The 20,529-nt window shown below is 46.2% G+C and overlaps 1 protein-coding gene across 1 annotated transcript in view; it reads left to right on the top strand.

Moving 5' to 3' along the window:
* DUSP10 (dual specificity phosphatase 10) overlaps positions 1-14,291 on the top strand; it is a 35,003-nt gene extending 20,712 nt beyond the window's left edge. Inside the window, exons 3-4 of the mRNA XM_024575965.4 lie at positions 9,485-9,856; positions 13,014-14,291. Of these exons, the coding sequence (XP_024431733.1) occupies positions 9,485-9,856; positions 13,014-13,279 (638 nt within the window). The 3' untranslated portion in view covers positions 13,280-14,291. The remainder of the gene's footprint in view (positions 1-9,484; positions 9,857-13,013) is intronic.
* The last annotated feature ends 6,238 nt before the right edge of the window (positions 14,292-20,529 follow it).

Raw genomic sequence — 20,529 nt, 5'->3', positions numbered from 1 at the left:
GGACTTCTGAACCTTCAGGAGCTCCCACTGAATTTAGAGTAAAACCCCAACCACAAAATGTGCTTAAGAGGCTTTCTGGAGGCTTCCGGGACCTCCTCTGGTCCCTGTCTCCCTGCCCACTCTTTGTGCCTCACCAGCCACATTAGGCCCCTTTGAATCACCCCAGGCCTCCGGAGTGTCCTGCCTTTGCCCCAGTGTGGTTCTCTGGGCCTCAGCTGTTCTCTCGGACTCCCTCCCCTCGGCCCCTTCCCAGAGCCAGTCAGTCCAATCTAATTAGCTCCCACCCACACACCCAGGAGCTAGAGAGTACCTCGTGGCTCTTAAAATTAATTATTACCTTTTTATTTGTAGGCGTATATGTTTATCATCCGTCTCCTCCCATTGGACCCTGACCAGTGGGGAGAGAGTGAGGAGGGGAGGGGGAAGGCGCAGCTTGTCACTCAAGCCCCAAAATGTTTCAGAGGACTTGCTCTTAGATAAAAGAGATTCTAAAAGTGAAAAAAAAAATGTTACTACAACTGGTGTGTCTGTTAAGAAAACCCAGAGGCTTGAGCTGAGTGTGTACGGTGGGCCATTCTCCCCAGGAATCGGCTGGTGTGTGCCAGCCCAGGTGAAGTGTCCACATGGAGGCTTAGGGAAAGCAGAAGGAAACGTGAACTTGCACGTTTTCAGGGACGGGGCTTGAACTTGGCCGTCCAGGCAGCCCTCTTCCCACCACACCCCCAGCCAGTACTGTGATGGGCATGCCTCTTAGTGGGAAGCCATTCACTTGATGGCTCCCCAAAGCCCTGTCGGGCATATAAAACCTTTTCACTTTCTTTCACGGGCACTTTCGTTAGTGAGAGTGAAGCTCAACGTAGAGGCAGATGAACTCCCGGTGACAGAGACAGGTGCAGAGTGACCTTCCGACAGGGACTGGGGGTGAAGGAGGCAACTGGACCCACCCGAAAGCACTCTCGCCAGTCCAGGCGCAAGGAATGGCGGGGAGAAGTCAGTTATACCAGGCCCCTGCCTTCAGGGGGTTCTTAATGAAACCTTTCTAAGCCTGAGCAAAGGGGCAGGCGCATGTGCGGACGGGGTTCTCTGCACTAACAGGCCCATCCCTGTGGCTGGGGCGGGGGAGGGGGCTCGACCCTTTACAAATGGGTTTAAAAGATAGTCTGTGGATTCATTGGAAGTTCAAGTATCAAATGTATTCGAGATAGAATCCCTGCCACCGCCCCCCACCAGGAGCTTGTGCTCTTGTTTTCTCTCCTATGCTTCTGAGAGTTTAGGAGACTGGAGAGGGAGGGAGAAATTGAAAAGGAGGGACCCAAGCTGTCCCTGGTAAAGAGGGGATGAAGGGGGCTCTTCCTTAAAGTCACAAAGACTTCCGCACAACCCGGGGGGACTTCCTGGCTGTGGGAACTCACAGATCCTCCCCTTTGAGTCCCACTCACAGAAAAGTCTTCTGTTCATTAAAATAACAACGCTTTTTGATTGTTGTCCTTGTGGAAAATTACATGACTGTCATCAGCTGTTGCTTCTGGCAGTGATTTCTGTTCTAATGTAAATAAATGAGGTAACAGATTTAAAGAAACAGGCTGTATTTACATACTTGTGGAGTAGCCTCTCCAACAATCTGCCTGTGTTAGTCAAATACACTCAAATTAAACTTGCGAATCCTAAACACTGGGTACTCATTAAAGCTTTAAGGAGGGAAGCACAGGAAGGGGGCACGGAGGTGTGACTCCCTTCCCTGGGTCAGGACTTCTTTGTGTAGCCTGAGCTACTGCAGCTGGCTGACCCTGGACCCCCAGCCCTCTTCGGCACCAGCTCTGCAGTGTGCACCCAAGGCCCCTTCTGAGCTGGGAGGGTGGGGGGTGGGGTGCGGTGGGCACCGGGAGAGTCTTTTAAATTGGATAAAAACAAGCAGGATCAGCTTTTCCTGGAAGGCATACAATTAAAGCTTCATTGTTTATCACCGTTCCTAAATCATTGGATCTTTCTGACTCAGCTCACCTTTTTTGAGAGAAATATTTAGACAGGAATTTTTAAAAAAATTACTTGTGTGGAGTACATTACAAAGATTTTACCTATCAAAAAAGGAAGCAATATATTTTAAAATATAAGAAATAAGAGCGCCTCCCCCAAATTAATAATTGAAAATAGTTGTAGAAGTATACAGAACCCCAAATGTAGCTGAAACCATATTGCAAATTAGATGAAAATTAGGAAGGAGCAAAATTACTGTTTTTTGTGTTCAGTGTATGTTATAGTCAAGTATTAGCTTATTTCTTGAATGCTAGATCCTTATAATCTACCAAATTGTTGGGGTGTCAGGGAGGACAGATAATCTGAGGGAAACAAAAACAAGTAGGATAACCTGAGTTATAGTGATGATGCAAGCAATGTCTATGTATTTCTAAAGTTTCTAGAAATTTCCAGAACATTTGCTAAGGATGCATGTATGGCTATATGATAAGTGTAGATGTCCTTTTTTCTCTTCAATTCTACTGAAACCTTAGGACACAAATAATAAATATAACGAGGTTTCCAGAGAGGAGCACCAAGCACAGACCCAAGCCCGTTCTGCATGCCAATTCCTCCTGCACTGTCGAGTCTCCCCTGGGACCCACGACCACTGAATATGACCTTTACGAGAGCAGTGCTGCAGGGGGGGTGCCCTGCGGCCACGCTTTGGCGTCCTTTCCCTTGCTTAGGACTGGCTCTGGCAGATGGTCTCGTTTTCCCCAGTTCTCTGAACCAACTGTACCACCTACAAGGCTCTAGCAAAACCTACTTCAGCCAGGAGGCCTCGTGTAATCCTCCTGCCTCTGACGATCAGAGCCCTTGTTATCTGTGCCCGTTGTTATCCAAATAGCCACCGGGCTTGCTTGCCTTCTTACAGGTGCCAGGGAGGGTGTTTTACACCCAATGTCATTGGATCATTACAGTGTACCTCTTAGGATGGCAGGTCCTCCAATAAGTGTTGTCATTTACAAGTTGTCAAGTTCAAGTCATTTCACCGTAACTTTGGTGAGGTGCCTGAGGAGCTTAACTCTTGTTTCTATCGGTTAGCCTGTGTGAAATTGTCAGTGTTTTCCTCCAAGTCTCAGAACCTAGGAATGCTGCTCAGTGACTACTTACTGTGTCCCCACTCTGTAGTTAAGGAAAGCAAGTGCCGAAAGACCCAGGAACTTTCACAAAGTCATGCCACATGTGGCAGAGACGTCATTCTAAATTCAAGGTGACACTCCTTTCCTGCTGCCTCCTGTTTCGTGGGCTGCCTTCTAAAGTTGCTTTTTAAAATATAACTATAAATAACTCGTATCTTCTATGGGAGAGATCCGACAGTAAGAAGCCCACGAGGCGAGGGACTAACGTACAGAGAATTCTTCCTGGAAACCCAACAGTATTTGCCCAAATAATCAACATGTGCTCAGTTGGATTCCAGATAATGAGAGTTTGCTTCATTCAGGTTTTAAGCATTATCTTATGTCCTTGTTTCTGTCTTTTCAAATAGCGGTCATTTGACTTGAAAGCAGTAAAACGAGATGATCAGAGGGCTGCTCCTTTCTGACTCACGGTCCCCGCCATCAAACTGCTTCCGTCACGGCCCCTTAAGTTTCTCTCTTCCCTGGGTAACAACACAGGCTTCTTCATCCTTTTGTTTCTTACCTGACACCTAGCAGCACAGCGCCATCACTGGAATCACTCTCTCTTTTCAGTATGGGCTCTCTTCACTCTCCTTAGGAAAGAAATACCCTGTCTCCTGGGGACAGAATCATGAAACAGTTTAGATGGTAATGAACTTGAAATTATTCCTATTGTAAAAGAGATGGTTTGGTGGAAAACAAAAAGCAGAAGGAATCGTTGTGGAACTAGCTGGCGTCCCAAATATTTCTCTTGCTAAAGTGGGCGATCTTCTGCCCCCCAAAAAGTATGGAGTGACTCTGACTCTCTGTCTCTGAGAGTTTCAGTGCATCCGAAGCTTTGTTTCCTCCACAAGGGTCCTTGTGCAAACAGAGTCGGGCTGTCTGCTTTGACGTACTCCAGTGTCCATGGAGGACCCACAGAGGGTTTCCATCAGGGCCCCATTTTATACCAGTACCATCCCCGTGGATAGCAGTAACATCTGACACGCGTCGCATTTTGTCCATATTAAGAGCCTCATAGAATTAGATACTTCTGCCATGTCCATATTACAGATGTGGAAACCGAGGTACAGAGATGGTAAATAACTTGCCCAAGGAAACACGGCTAGTTAGCAATGGGGGCCTGGATTTTCAGCTCAAGCAGCCTGGCTCCCGTGTATGTGTTCTGAACAGCTACCATCCAAGGACCGTTTTACTTTAAAAGACTAGCTACCCAGTAAGGAAAATCTAGGCAACAGAAAGGGGCAATCACTATGTTGGCAGCAAGCTTCTAGAAGAGTTTAACTTTAGTCCCCCTTCACGCGTCTCAGGGGTTAATTCCATTTGCTGACCTTCAGTGAGAGTTTTCGTTAAAATTCTGGAAAGCGCTCACTTCCCAGCCTAGCATCAATCCAAAACCCTGGTGTGCAAAAGCTCTGTCCGTCTCTAGAATATGGAAATTTCTTCCTTATGAATTCTGCATTTGGCTGTGGTTTCTTTAATTTGCCACGCAGAGCCCTGCTCCCGAATCACACCACACAGGCTCCTCTGTTACCAGGACCGCAGTAGCCAAAACAGCAACACCAGCCGAAAAGCGTCGACAAAGGGAGGCTTCCTACCCGAAGGTGAATCCCAGGCTTCCGTGGGGCCATCCTCTCACTGACCTCCTGGGCAAGCTCTGGGTCTCCGTATTTTCCTTTAGGGGTACCGTTCAGCATCCCCGGGCTGACCAAACTCATTCTGGCAGAGAACCTAGTTTGGGGATAAGGGTTGAAAATGCGTCGCCTCTATTATTGTCAGTTGGGCCTGGGGAATACTTGCATTGATAGTTGTGCCTCAGGAGATCACTCAGCCTGGGGCGGGGCTGGGGGTGGGGGACACTTGGAAGACAGGGGAGGGGAGCAGTTTTATTCAATCAGTCAATTTTACATGATTATCTAACCACTATGCTGTAACCTGAAACTAAGACCAAATAACACTGAATGTAAAGGGTACCTGAAAAATAAAAAGAAGGTTGAAAAGTTAAATCATAACACTCAGTACCCCACTGGAAAAAACGGGAATCCAAACACTTGTGGCCTTGATTGGGGAAGTTCTGATTAAAAACAAAAAGCCATGAAGTTCTATATATTCATCCAGGAAGGACAGGAAGCTGTTGCTTTCTTTATGAGCATTTTATTTAAACTTTAAAACTGCTCACATACTTGGGTTCCTACTTCTTTCTAAATAGAAATTTAAGAGGAAGAACTCAAGAACATTTGCTCGCTTACCATTAGAGTCTTTATAGGGAGCAGAATCTTTAAAGATTTTTAAAAGGGCAGTTCCCCAAAGTATTAAAACGTGTGCTTTGATATGTGTTAGAGAGTGCTTTGAAGGACTTTATTTTTATTAACCAGTTTAATCCCTCTTTTACGTATGGGGAAACTCGGGAACCAACAGGTAAGAAATGTGTGCCGGGTCAGGGCACAGCTCGTGTCTGGGATGCAGCCCCAGGCCGTCTGGACTCAGAGTCGCTGACCTGAGGGCTGCCGTGTGGCTGGAGAAGCTGGAGGTGGGATGACCAGGGTGACAGCAGGGTAATAAGACCTTATTTATCAAGCATCTAGTTATATATCGACATATTTCCGCAGCTTTCCTGCATTCTATGGGTAGGTGATATTGTGTCCACTGTACAGATCAGTAAACTGAGGCTTAAGGAGGGAAAACAATTGCACCAGGTCCGTCAGCTCCTTTGAGGCAGAATCACAGTTGCAGCCTGGGGCTGTCTATCTGCCTCTACCCTCTGCCCCTAACCGGCATGCCGAACTGCCTCTGCTTCAGTGTGGTTGGTTATCCTATCCTTACGGTCTTTGGTACTAGTAACAAACACGACGTCATCCTAGCTTTCCACTGAATCAGAATCATCACAGCTCCTCCATCAGGGAGCAGTTAGTTCGGCCCCTAGTTGAATAAAATGGGGTCAGATGGGGGAGAAGATTTGGAAGAGAAAACCTTATTAGCCCCCCCCTTTCCCTCCCCCTTTCCTAGCTTCCAATTCTACCCCGCAAGAGGAGAAAGCCGTTCTCCCTACAGACGCAACTCTAAAAACCACCACTGGGCCTACAGTGCGCATGGCCCTTCTCGAGGGCTCTTGCCGGAGTTCATCATCAGACTAGCACTCAAACCCAAGACTGTTTCTTCATACCCTTCACTGAGAATTTTCTCGTCCAGCCAATGTGTTTGAATTACGCTATTTCCTTCTGCATCCACTCCATCTCTAAATATTCTCTGAGCCGAGTTCCCACATGGCTTAAACGGACAATATACCCCGAATTTTGCACATGAGCACCCCCTGGGATTCAGATCTTTCCGTGTGTGTGTCTGTCTCGAATTCTCCCCCACTCCACCCCCGCCCCCTGTGGTTTTTTCCCCATTAGGCAAATGGAAGGGCCATGCCACCTGTTAGCATATTACATCACTGCCTCCCCAGAACACAGTTGCACCAAAGGCCTTAAACAAAGTACTTCTTCTTGTATTGTTTGCACTCAAAGAGCTGATATCATGCCAACTGATGTCATTGTATGTCTTTGTGTAACTGCTATGGCAACTGGGCAGGTGGGGAGCCTCCAGCTGATGTCATTGGGTAAGGAGGTGTAGAGACAGAATTTTAAAAAGCTGGATGCTGCTTGTTTCTGTGTGGGGGGCTTTACTGGCGTGCATTTTTTTTTTAAACTAGCTGCTTTTAAGACAAATTACAGCTTGTATACCCTAAATAAGAACAGAGAGAAGTTCTTTTTTTCCTCTCTCCACCCCCTTAGAAAGTTCTTTTGAGTTCATTTTGTTGTTCTTTCCTCTCATCTTATATGGAGAAGCGTAACAACTGCCTTTTTCTTTGGGAAAAGAAAAAGTGAATTAAGGTTCCCATCACAGAATCAGTGTGGAACTGTTTGCTGGGACTTTATAGAGGCCACGCTGGGCAGATTTTAAAATACCCCTTTAGTCTCTTTTGTGGAGCTTGTGATGGGGACAGTGGGTAATTTCAATTTATTTAGATGTCTTCTCTAGTGAAATTTTTCAGGTTTTCCATTTCTTTCGTCTACTTTAAAAATGATCCCTTTAGCCCAAACTTTTTTTTTTTTTTTTTCCATGATTTCATAGCAGAATTAACTAATACAATTTAAGGGCAGAGTTTAATTCTAGAAATCAATTAAAATGAATTTATAGTTTTTGTTTTTCTTTTCAAAAAGAGGAAGTAGGCCCTGACTGGGTGGCTCAGTTGGTTGAAGTGTCATCCCATGCAACAAAAGGCTGCAGGTTCAATTCCTGGTCAGGGCCCATACCTAGGTTGGGGGTTCCATCCCCAGTCGGGTGATACAGGAGGCAACCAATCTATGATTCTTTCTCACATCGATGTTTCTCTCTCCCTTCCTCTTTCTCTCAGATCAATAAACATATCTTCAGGTGAGGGTTAGAAAAAAAAAAGAAACAGTAGGTTTTGACACAGATGAGTGATATGATCCTAATATCACCCCTTGGAATAACTCTGGGGTCATAGCCGGACCTAAAAATATGACTTCCCTGGTTTACACGACCTGCTCTGTGTGCTGGCCGTAAACAGCCCAGACACGTGGTCCAGGTTACAGTGCGGAGCTTCCTGCTGTGGTTGCTGCCGATGAGACTTGAAGGACATATGTTAACCCGGGGACAGATAGACTTCCTGTCCTTGTTTCAACACGGCCACATCCTGTTCACGCTTTCGTTTCCTGCCTTACCTCCTGAAACTGTCGAGAAGCGATGGAAGGCATCTATCTGGGGGTATGAATGTTGTGTTCTGGGAGCTTTCAGCTTTTCAGCTTCCTCCTCTTTTCAAAGGAAAGGCCAGAGTGTATCTATTTCTGTTTGGTTTGAATTAGAGCTAATTGGGTGGCAATATTGTCTGATTGCATAGTCCTTACTTGTATATTGAATAATTTGACCCTCATAATAATCCTTTGGGCTTATCCAAGTGTGTGGTGCATCTAACAAAAATTAAAGGAAAAATTTAAGCAAACTGTGATCCATAAATTTCCTAACTTACACAAATGGTTCTTTTTTGTGTAGTCCTTCCACTTCTGATCACATGGATGGTGGATATTTTCGAACTGATTTTTTTCATTGACTATTGAACAGAAACACTCTCTTCGCTTTCATATTTTGTCACAACCTTGAATGGCTACATAATGTTCCATTGAATGACTATATTAACTTTCCCCTTCAATTTTTGTTTTTAAACTCGGCCTTTCCTATAAAACAGATAATGTTGTAGTGAACCTGAGACTAGGTAACCAGCTGATCTCCTTAAGCTATATTCTCATAAGTAATTCTCCCCCCCCCGTTGAGGGGGAGGTCTGCATTTTTAAAATGGTACAGTTTTTAGCCTTTTCCACGGGACCCGTAACATGTAGGAGGCAGAGCCTTAAGCTAGATTAACAGTATGTGTTCACGGATCTGTTAGTGGTTTCCTTGCCCGCTGGGGGCCGCGGGGCCACGGAAAGGCGAGGGCCAGGGTCTGGGCTGCTGTCACTGGAGCCCTGCTGAAAACCGGGGTGGGAAACTGTCGGCGATCCACATGGAGAATAGCAGAAAGGAGATCACGAGGAAAACTCACCTCACAGCTCCCTGGGTGTTTGTGTCTTTTCCAAGCATTCCTCTGCTGCTTGAACCTGTGGACAATCATACAAATATTACCAATATAAACCCAGCCAACTCCTGCTGAGCGACTCTGTGTTCCAGGCAACGTGCTGCGTACCTGACGCGTATTTCTTCATCCCAGACCCCCAATCACACGAAGGGGTAGATGCCAGGACCCTCATTTTACAGGCAGGGGAACTGAGGCACAGAGAAATTAGCGTCCGCCCGTGACAGAGGCAGGACGGAGTGGAACTGGGATCCCAGCCAAGGTGCACGGGCTCTTCCAAGGTCCCTGCTCATGACCACTCTGCTGTGTTGGCAGCAAAGCTGTCGCTCCGGGTGAGGTGACCGTAGGAAGGGTGCAAGCTTCGTGCCTGCAGGGCCCAGATGCTGGCCCACGTTCCCCGCCGGGTCACCGCGCCTCGCTCCACTCCCGGGGGGGCCCGGTTCTGTACAGGCCACTGAGCTGTGGCCCTTAGAGGCACATCGAATTCGGGCTATGGAAGTCGTCCGAGGCCGCGTGGCCTCTTTCCAGGGCACCACGCCCCAGCGTGCACACACAGAACATCTCCCAAGTTCCAGGCGCGCTGAGATCCTCCGAAGCCCCTCCCGAGTCTCCAAGCGCACTTGCATTTCGTTTCATTAGCTGTATCAGCAAAAGCGCGCCCTCCGTCCCACGGGGCAAGCGAGGGTCGTCACTCGCTGTGTTTGTGTTGCAGGCGGACTCAGCAGTTTCAAGCAGAACCATGAGAACCTCTGTGACAACTCCCTGCAGCTCCAGGAGTGCCGGGAGGCGGGCGGCGGCGCGTCCGCGGCCTCCAGCGTGCTACCTCAGTCCGTCCCCACCACCCCCGACATCGAGAACGCCGAGCTGACGCCCATCCTGCCCTTCCTGTTCCTGGGCAACGAGCAGGACGCGCAGGACCTGGACGCCATGCAGCGGCTGAACATCGGCTATGTCATCAACGTCACCACGCACCTGCCCCTCTACCACTACGAGAAAGGCCTGTTCAACTACAAGCGGCTGCCGGCCACCGACAGCAACAAGCAGAACCTCCGGCAGTACTTCGAAGAGGCTTTCGAGTTCATCGGTAACTATCTCCCATGGGGGAGTCCCCTCCGCCACCTTCCTTTCCCCTCCGGCTTTTGCTTTGAGATCAAGTTCAAGATTAATGTCTGGGTTGCAAGTAAAAGAAGCTCGCCTGGGTGGTTTTCCGGCGGCCCTGCTGCCCGGTGCAGCCCAAGTCGTCTCCTAAGTCATAGCCCATCGAGTGTACTGGGTCCATGCGGATGGATGTAAAAGAACAGTCATTCCATTTGGTTGGGATCTGTTCAACTAGAAACCCTCATTCTCTCAAGTTCTCAATGAAAAAGTGGGGGGGGGGGGCTGGCAGGCATGTGTTCCAGAACATAATTTCTGTAAAACAACTGATAGAAAGTAAGAAATTGGAGACCAGAGCTGCTGCTGTGGCTTTCTGGTCTAACTCAGCCCCATGCAGGATATAAAAATACAGTGAGTATATTTTACCTACCCCCAAACTCACCCACACCCCCCCTTACCTTGACTTCAGTGAACTTGCAGCTGGTATAGCCTCTGTGCATGACATTGCGGCAAAGGCGGCATTGCTGAAGGGTTGCTTCTGAAGAATCTATGTCACTCAGGCAAAATGCTGTAGTGAACATCATTCCCCGACACATCGGTGCAGAGCAGAGAGAGGACGAGGTGGGGAGGGAAGTGAGTTGTCTTCTCTACCTGCTTTGTCTCAGGTCTTAAACGGGGTAGGAAAGGGCATGAAAGTGAGCCCTGGCGAGGTGGTACTAGATTTCCTGAGACAGCTCACCTCTGACTCACTGAAGTAGGAAAGACCAGACGGTGCAGCCTGAATGGTTCCCAAGGGGGAACATTCTGGCAACAGCAGGCTTTAATCTCCAGAGGAAGTGATGGCCCGCCGAACCCTACCCCTAACTTTAACTTTTATTGCTTCTGTAGCCGCAAACTGTTGTAAGGCTCAAAGGATCATTTGAGGAACACCTGGCATCTAGCAGATACTCAACAATTTTTTTTTCAAGCGTCTCTACCTTTATTATCACAAAGGAGTGACCCAGCACTTTTCCTAAATGTGGCAGCACCTTTTACTGGCCTGTGTCCCGGCAAGAATGCACTCATGTTTGGTGCCCCTCTGTTAGAAAAAAGCCTTGGGTTTAACAGCCATTGGGTCTGGTGGATTTGCTGTCAAATTGATGGCTCTGGCCACCTTGTCCCACTGTAGTGCTTGCTAATTGTGCCTCCAACGCAGGGCCGTGGAGTATTCAGTCTAGAAGGAAGTTGTGAGTGGTCACCAAACTCCGAAAAGAAAAATGACTCATCCAAGGTCATAGGAGATTTAGTGTCAGAGAAGGGACCAGAATCCAGGGCCTTTGGCTCCAAGGCCAGGGTTCTTCCATAATAAGCTGGGGCCAGGTCGACAATGCCCTGTGCATTCCCGACCGGCAACACACGTGGATGCAAAGGTCACTTACATTCTTTATTAACAACACCTGAAGCAAACCTTGAGCCCTGAGGAAGAAATGTTTGTTGCCATCACGTAGATGAGGAACTCCCTGGTTGGTACATGATGTTATGGATGCAATTCTTCTGACCTCATTCCAGTTGAGGGAAGTTGGGAAATTGTTTTCCTTGAGTGAGTAGCATGAGATACGCTTCCTCTAAGAGCCTGCAAAGCACCCCCATTCCTTGGGGGTATTCAGGCTTACCTGCTTATTCAGATGGAGAACAACCAGTACCAAACGGCATTTAACCCGAAAGATAGTTCCAGCTGGCGGCCTGCAGAGGCCTGATTTTATTTTTATTGTTACATCATTGGGTAAACTGAAATCTTGTAGTCTCGCTTTTGGACAAACACAGCACATTTTATGAACATAATTACATTCACTGAGCGCCTAAGTAAACTACAAAGAGTCTAGATTCAGGGTTTAACTCTGCCGTTTCTTTATTTCTGAATTGGGTGATATTATTCCCACACTCCCTGAGACTGGTGAGGTGGTATTATTCCCATTACGCAGGCAGAAGGTTTGAGGCTCTGGGAACTTGCCTAGTGTGTATTGGGACCAGTGGCCAAACTTAGCACTTGGTAGCTCCTCTCCTTGCCACCGTGCCTTCCAGTCTTGGCTCTTGGTAACTAGTGTGTGCTCAAAAGACGATACGGAAAAAGGGACCTACTTTCTCGAAGTACATTTTCCCTGAGAAGTAAGCCCAATCTACAGATTTTCAAGATGAAAATTTGCACAGCGTTTCATTTTTTGATAGCTTAAGTTAAATCACGACTCTCCTTACCCTGCTGTTCTTTCCAGCTCTCCACCTAACTGGTACCAACCACTTCGGGGACACTTTCTTGGGGATGCCTTTTAGTCTAGAAGCATCATTAAGAATCCATTCAGGCAGTGCCCCCAAGCTATTCTCCTGAGCTGTTAGTATTGAATGTATCTGAAACGTATGAAGTCTGGCGCTTTCCAGTTGCTCCGGGTTCTGATCCGTTGCTGAAATTCCTCCAGCTTTGAAGTCATCACCATGTGCCAAAGGCTCCCATGGGTGAGGGGTTAACATTTCAGACATAGGTGGCCCCTGTGCCTGGGGACCACAGTCTTTAGCTAACCTTGCAGCAGGGTTTTCCTGTAAGAAGCTGGATATAGTAACTTTCTAGTTGATTTTTGTTCCTTTAACTTCGGTCTTCGTTTAGCAAGACTCAACTTCTCATTTACTCAATACCAGTTCCTGTACAGAGCAGGTCTATAGCAGAAAGAAAGCACTGGGTTTTCTTCTCTATCCCAGGTAGGAGAGAGGCTGCTAGTAACTCTAGTTTTGATAAGTCACACAGTCTGGCAATTGGAATGAAGATCCTTAAGCAGAAGGGCCTACTGAGTAGCTTGTTTAATGTGGAAGTTACTTGTATTGTGGCTTGCGCTTCGGTCAGCTGCTATCACCTGTGAAGTAAACTGTCACTATGAATAATTCCTATTCTCCTCTTTAAATGTAGAAATGCGGCATCTTATTTATGCCAAGATTGCTTTTAGCCAGTTCTGGAGGTTGTGACATCCACAATGAACCATTAAATTATGCTTGGGTCTCAAACCATTTTCTTATATTCTTTCTCTACAAACTATGGCATGGCCAAGGCCAGATGAAAGTCAATGCACTCTTCCCATCTCTGTCTCCTGCCCTTCACCTCTTGCCTCTCTCCCTTTTTCCAGAGGAAGCTCACCAGTGTGGGAAGGGGCTTCTCATCCACTGCCAGGCCGGGGTGTCCCGCTCTGCCACCATCGTCATCGCTTACTTGATGAAGCACACTCGGATGACCATGACTGATGCTTATAAATTCGTCAAAGGCAAACGACCAATTATCTCCCCAAACCTCAACTTCATGGGGCAGTTGCTGGAGTTTGAGGAAGACCTGAACAACGGGGTCACGCCACGGATCCTTACACCAAAGCTGATGGGCGTGGAGACGGTCGTGTGACACCCGCAGCCTGAACGGGAAGGGCTCCGGTTCCCCATCAGGAGATGAGATGAAGAGGAAGGAGAATGGAGTCTTTCTTTGCTTTTTCTTTCCTCCTTTTTTTTTTTTTAGATGGGGATAAAGTTTGTGAATGGATACAAACTGGTTTAAAAACTTTTTCTTTTTAACAAGTGTGAGAAGAATTTAATTTTTGATGCCCACTGAGATTTCCCTTCCAAGAACTGATAAAGAAGGAAGGCTAACGAAATCCTTTTTTTTAAGCCAACAATAAATATATAATAAAACTTGTTTCTTCCCCTTTTCCTTTGAAGCTATTTGTAGCGTTTATGATTATATAGTCTGTGCAGGTTCATAGACCGAATATACTACACTTTAAACCAATGTAAGAGAACCAAAAGTAAGTAGAAAAGACATGGGATCATGAAGACCCGGCATCTCCATGGGCCATTCACGCAGAAAACAGAAACCCAACCAAACCGAGCCCTGTGCTGCTCACCAGCGCCGAGCGAAATCAGGGCAGCTCACGTGGTCTAAGAACCCTTCACATTCTCGAAAGAGACAAAGGATACTGTTGATTTTGTGAGTTTCATACTCTGAATTATTATATTTTTCCCTTTCCGGGTTTAAGAGATTTATTTTGAAATAAGGGACTGACCGTTGTACCATATGCCTTCATTGTGCAATACGAGGGTGTATTGAGTGGACAAGTTAGGGCTGGCAGCCAAATGATAGGCAAATAGTGCAGATGTGCCAGCTTGGAGATGAAAAGGAATTAAAACTGATTACTTTCCTCCCCACCTTTTTCCTTTGTTTATTTTTTTGGGGGGGAGGGGGGATTTGATTCTGGTTACAGTGCCATAACCCTTGTTACATATGTATATCAGAATGTAAAAAAAAAAAAAAAAAAAAGACAAAAATTTATTTAAAAATATTTTCGCAAAAAAACAACAACAACTGGGTGTGTTTCTGTTGATTGTGTAAAAATTTATTTTCATTATATAAATGAAACTCATCTTGGGACGTGTCTTTTTTCTGCCTCTTTTCCTCAACTCGGGGTCAAACATGTCTGCCTTCTGTAACTGGTCCATGTTGCAGAACTGGGAAGGAACACACATTTTTCTAGGGGAAAGAGAGATGAGGAGGCAAAAGTGTTCTCTGTTCTCAGTGTGATGCAGAGAGAAGGAATCAGGAAGCAGGGAGCTCCAGAACGCATCTTCCCAGGGCTCACCTCTATTCTCATGGCCCCAGCGTCACCTTCTGCACGTGTAATGCCTCTTAGGCAGGGAAGCATCGAATAAGTCACGTTAAGGAATGAGGGGTTTCTATACCAGCCTCCGAGCTTTGCTCAACAATCAAGTCACTGACTTGATTGGGTAGAATCCCATGCTCTCCCCAGAGGCTCTTTGATAAATATTTGTGACCATCTGCCATTTGGGATTCCTTAAGGTCTTCCCCATCCCTCTATTGCCACTTGCTCACTTGGCACTTTTAGTGACATTAACCATGAGTGTGCACTACCGCAAATATCCATTTCCTCCTCTTTTGCCAGCAAACTGAAGTCAGCTTCCTGATCTCACTGGGTCAAAACGTGGCTTGCATTCCATGGGCTTCCAATCCATGAACAAGTGGGGGTGGACATAGGGGAGAAATACAATCCAAACGTTCTCTATATCTTACGACAATAGCTGTCTAGGGGACCTTGGCCTCAGGGAAGATTCACAGCAGACGGAGACTTGCAGAAGGTAACACGGCTGAGGGATTCTGGCGCTTCAATTGTATATCAATACATTGAGCATAGTTTTGTGACCATTTGCTTACCAATGTTACAACAAGATTTTTTTGACATTTACTTTTTTTAAAGAGCTTTTCTACTAGAAGTGACTTGACTTTTTCTCTTATTAGAAAAGTGGAGAAAAGTGAAGTTAACAGGCATTAACCTAGGGCTGTTTTGAATTATTTGCTTTTACCACAGTGTTAGTGAAAAGTAAATCTCTCGTACGGTGTTTTATATTCTTCAGACTAATAACTGGTGGTAGAGCATATTTAAGGAGCTGGGTGGATCTGTAGTTAGTGATTTAAAATATCTAGACATTTCTTTTAAGCTTACCACACATTTCTTTTTGTGGATTCCAATTCCAAATATTAAATTTCTGATAGAATGTAAGACGTATTCCCTTTTTTCTTTTTCTTTTCAATCATGCAAGGAAGAAAATTAATACAATTTCTCTTCTTTAAATACATGACCATGATTGATGTCTTTTGAACTTTATGATTTTGAGAGAGAGACAGTCCTGGCGTAGACAGGAATCCTGCCAGCCAGCATACCAAGAATTCTGAGAGAGACTCGGGTCTTTTTTGCTAATCTGTTGTGAGTCACTTAGCCTCTGTTTCTTCATGAGGAATGTTAACCATTTCATGAAAATAATATGGATTAACCAAGACATTGCCCTAGAAACCAGACTCCCCAGGCTTCTGGGCCTCCCTGGGTGCCTGGGAGCTTTAGGGCTGAGCTGGGAAATAATTGAGTATCTTCTTCCCGAGAAAGCAGAGTCTCTGGCTAATGAGTGCTTCATTCTCAGAGTCTGCCCAGCAAGGCTTGTTGCATGCTGAATGAATTTAATGACTTCATAGAATGAATTTATAATATATCTAATTAGAAAAAAAAAACAGATACAGAAGGCATTGTTACCTTAAGTTGAACAGAACAACAGGTCTGGCTTCTCTATGTAACTTTATGTCAACAGTTAATACCTTTGCAATGGAGGCAGGTCAATGAGGATATAGAGTTCACATTTCACGAAAGAGCTCGTGCTACTTTCGGGTAAGGACTGGAAGGGCGGGAGGTAGAGCAGGGAAGGGGACATGCATAAGGGATGCCATGTACACAGCCCAGCAATCATATTTTCCTGCTGACGGAAAATGGGAAAAAATGGGATTTTATAGTAAAACAAAAAGAATTATATCCGGGTGAAGACCCAGGACCAGAATCGCACTTCAGAAGTTGACTACGATAGAATACTATTGCTCTAACTCCATCTTCTGGAAGCTAAGACATCTGGCAGGCCAGACTGAATAGGTATCACGCGGTATGACCACCACCTTGTCTGTGAACAGACTCTCGCAAATGAGCCACAGACATTGCATTTAGGTATTATTCCCCAAACACGGAACATCTGATCTCAGGAAAGATGGCTGCTGTTTGCTTTCAAGCTGTAATTGGAGACCATTTTTACTCATGGATGTGCGTGGAAGAGAGGGCCAAAAATGACTGTTAAGGATGGGGAGTAATACAGTATTTAGAAAAACTGTTTAAAATTCAACGTCTATAGAAGACTTCCTGCCTTTCTGGAGGTGATAGCCTATGTAATGCCAGTGCTTTCCGTGGCCCCTGGTTTCCTCTGCTGTGACAGCCTTTGTCAGTGGTGCATGATCCATGTGTCAGGGTTGGACCAGAAGGAGAAACACAGAGATGTAGAAAGAGGAGTTCATTCCAGGCACCCAGAGGAGAAGTCCTTGGAACTGTGTTGCCTCTGTGTCTGATGATGGGCTGGTCTCTGGGGGTCAGCAAGGCTCACAGGGAGAAAACCTGGGCACAAAGTGGAGGAGAACAAGAAATAATGGAATTAGAGGAAAAGCTAGAATCTACTCTTGCCTTTTACTGGCCTCCATGCTGTGGGTGACTTTGGAGAAGGATCTCATGCCCTTTGCCACGGAGCTGAACGTGGACCTGGTGCAGGACTTGCGAAATCGAGGGAGGAGTTCTGGAGGGAGTCCTAAGAGCTGCAGTCACCGCTGCAGCTCAAAGTCAAGGTCAGCTGCCAGGTCGGTGCCCAGGTGCACTAGCTGCAATAGCGCCTGGTGCCCAGTCCGGAGTATAATGGCTGCTGCTTCTCGTCCACCTTCCCCATCTCATGCATGTTCCTCCTCAGGCTACCCTTAATCCGGCGTGAGACAGGAAGGGGGATTCTGCAAAATGCAGTCTCTGATTTAGCTAAGTCGATGCTGTACCAGACACCACAGTCCACCCTTGCCAATTTGGCACCTAGCTATACTCCTTGGAGCCGTACATAACTTCCAAACAGACATTAGAAAATGATGTTTACACCTAATAAGATACAACTATCACTTCTTCAGTTGAAACACACTACCACTCTCCAAGAGGAGATACATAGCCCTGGGTGTTACATTATCCATTCTCGGGTGGTTTCATTCCCCTTTTGGTTGAGATCTGCTCCCCCTTCGATATCCTGTAATTGAAGTATATAAAATATGAGGATATTATAGACTGCATTGTGTTTGCCAAAGAAGATGTTTTTGAAATTTTATACCCCAGACCTTGTAAATGTGATCTTATTTGAAAACAGGATTTTTGCAGATAAAATAATGTTTTAAAGAGGTCATATTCGAGTCTGACAGGCCCACATCCAATCACTGGTTTTCTTAAAGAAGGAGGAAAAGCTGGACACAGAAAGAAATGAAGGCCACGTGCAGAGAGGGAGGCAGAGAGCAGAGGGATGCGGCCCCAAGCCAAGGACAGCAAAGGTTGCTGGATGTCTCCAGAAGCTAGGAGAGAGGCACGGAACAGGTTCTCCCTCAGAGCCTCCAAAAGGAAGGCTAGCACTTTGGTTTTGGATTTCTAGCTTCCACACTGTAGGAGAATGAATTCTGTTGTTTTAACCCACCCAGTTGGAGGGATGTGAAAGTATAAGAGGCGTCCTTTGTTCAGGCGAACTTCCGTCTCCTCTAGCACGGTAGTAATGGAATTTCACCTGTAGTTACCTTCATCCCAGCCAACACATCCCCCCATGCTTTGCCTGTTAGTGTTTTTTTTTCTTTTATAATCCTACCCCAGGATATACTTTAATTGATTTTAAAGAGAGAGGAAGGGGGAGAGGGAGAGAGAGAGACATCTATTTGTTGGTCCACTCATTCCACTCATTCATGTATATCCATTGGTCAACTCTTGCACATGCCCTGACTGGGGATTGAACCCACAACCTCGGCCCATCTAGACAATGCTCCAATCAGCTGAGCCACTCGGCCAGGGCAAGCTTACTCATATTCACTCCCCTCCCAGACGCAAGGCCAGCAGCCTCCTGGAGGGTATTTTTCAGACTTGAATGTTCATGCAGATGTCCTAGGGACCTTGTTCAAAGGCAGGTTCTAGTTCAGAACATCAGAGGCCCCAGATTCTGCATTCTTACCACACTTGCAGGGGGTGAAGCTGCTGCCCCAAGCACCACACTTGGAGTCGCAAGCCTCATGCATTTCACAAAGGGATGATCACCATGGAGACAGGTGATCACAGTTGCTCAGGATGGCTCTCTCTGGGATCTACGGTGGGCTCCGCCACCAGGTCCGATGTTACTCTCCAGCCAATGCCTAGAAAGTACAGATGACAATAAAATCTGTAGAATGGAGAAAATACTCGTTTTTTTCCTCAGCCACTCAGCAATATCGTGGAAAAAAAACTTAACTTTTTTAAAAGTTGTTCTGGTCAAATGTAAAGTTTAGACTCGTGGCACTGCCTCCGTCCTAAGCTGAGCTGTCCTTTCAAAAGGGATCGGTGGCAAGCCTGTGGCCTCAAACCCAGGCTCATAAATGTCAAGGAGCTTCCCTGGAGCTAACGTGTTTTTTCAACCCGGCGTTGGATCTGCCAGCCCGTGTGGGGCTGAAAGGCCGGGGCATTTATTTAGCTTGAGTGAAGCAACGCCCAAATCCTCCAGGTGGAAGCTAAATCCCCCCTTTACTGATCCTCAACTGTGTCTGCTCGGCTCAGCGCAGATGCGGCTGCGCTGGGCCGCTTCTCCTTTTAACACGGCCCCCATTACCCCCCGGGTCTCTGAGCGAGGGGGACTATGAGCAGTTCAAGTTCTGCGCATAGAAACAGCTCCAGAATAGTTCCAGTGTTGTTTGTAATCGCCATGGATGAGCCGACTGTCTCATTAATCCTCCCCTATCAGTGTGCACACTGGTTGCCCCAGAATAGCCCTGAACTCAGCCAGCGCTCAGCCAGCTTTGGGGCTGCTGGGTTTGGACATATTTGCCGTGGGAAGGATCTCTTCCCCAGGGATGGGTATGTGTGGTTGGGGGTGAGGAGCATTGTATGGACTCAGGAATCTTAGGTTGACATGGAAACAGGATGTGGAAGAATAAAGAAGACCACATTGGGTGTGGGTAAGATTAGTTCCAGAAAGCTATGGAGAAGCTGAAATGTGTCCTTCCAATGTCTCCAGTATGTTCTTGTGGCCTCTTACCCCTCTGTGTGAATATTTTACTGTGTCCTATTCTCCTTACTTTGCCCTTTCTGTCTCTACTCAGCGCATGATCTGATATCAGTCATGTACACCTTAGTATAAATGTGCCCCTGATAGGTTCTCGTGTGTTTAAAGCTTTCCCATTTACAAAGGTTATTTTTCTTTACAATCTATTCTGTTAGACCCTCCCATCAATCTTGGGGGGTTAGCAATGGCAGACATTATCTCAAGAGGAAATTGAGGCTCAGCAAATAACTGTGAGCACCCCGGGGTCACAGGGTTAGCAAATGACAGATCTGAGACTAAAACAAAACAAACAACAAAAGTGATTTTTTTCTCTGATAGTTCTGGAAGATACTGTTTCCTTGTTAGAAAAGTATAGCCTCTTCACTATGGGCAGGACGATACCATGAAAAGAGAAGACTCTGGAATCAGACAAATTGGTATTTCGGTCTCTGTGACTTCAGGCGTGTTGTGTGGATTAAGTAAAACCATGCATTTAAAGAACCGCTAGTCAGCAAAGTGCCCATAAGAAGAAAAAAAACAACCCGAATTTCACAATGGGAAGTTCATTTGTCCTTTCCCTTGGGGAGGACATAAACCTTCGAGAGCATGGGCTTCATAAAGTAATACCTGGACCAGGTGTTCTTCCTTCTCCTCTCTCCCTCCCTCCTTCTTCCTCCTTTCCCTCCCCATCCATTCAGGAAACCCGTCATATGTGCTAGTCATTTGGAAGTCAGGTTGCTCCCACGTTCCAGACCACTAACCTAATCAGCTGTCTTTTATATCCAACTACCTCCGCAATGCAGAAGCAAAAGAGGAGGAGTTTCGTAGAAGAGAGGAGGGTAATAAGTAAGATTTGTTGAGCAACTATTAGGTTCCAGGCACTGTTAGATGTTATATACAAATAATATTGATATTGCATCACACATTGATATATAGGATATATACCTGTATGTGTAAACTTTTATTTAATTTTCATAGAACACCCAT

This window comes from Desmodus rotundus, chromosome 10 (assembly GCF_022682495.2).
Source record: "Desmodus rotundus isolate HL8 chromosome 10, HLdesRot8A.1, whole genome shotgun sequence".
NCBI lineage: Eukaryota > Metazoa > Chordata > Mammalia > Chiroptera > Phyllostomidae > Desmodus > Desmodus rotundus.
The sequence above is the reverse complement of the archived record's forward strand: the minus strand, read 5'-3'. Positions and strand labels throughout refer to the sequence as shown.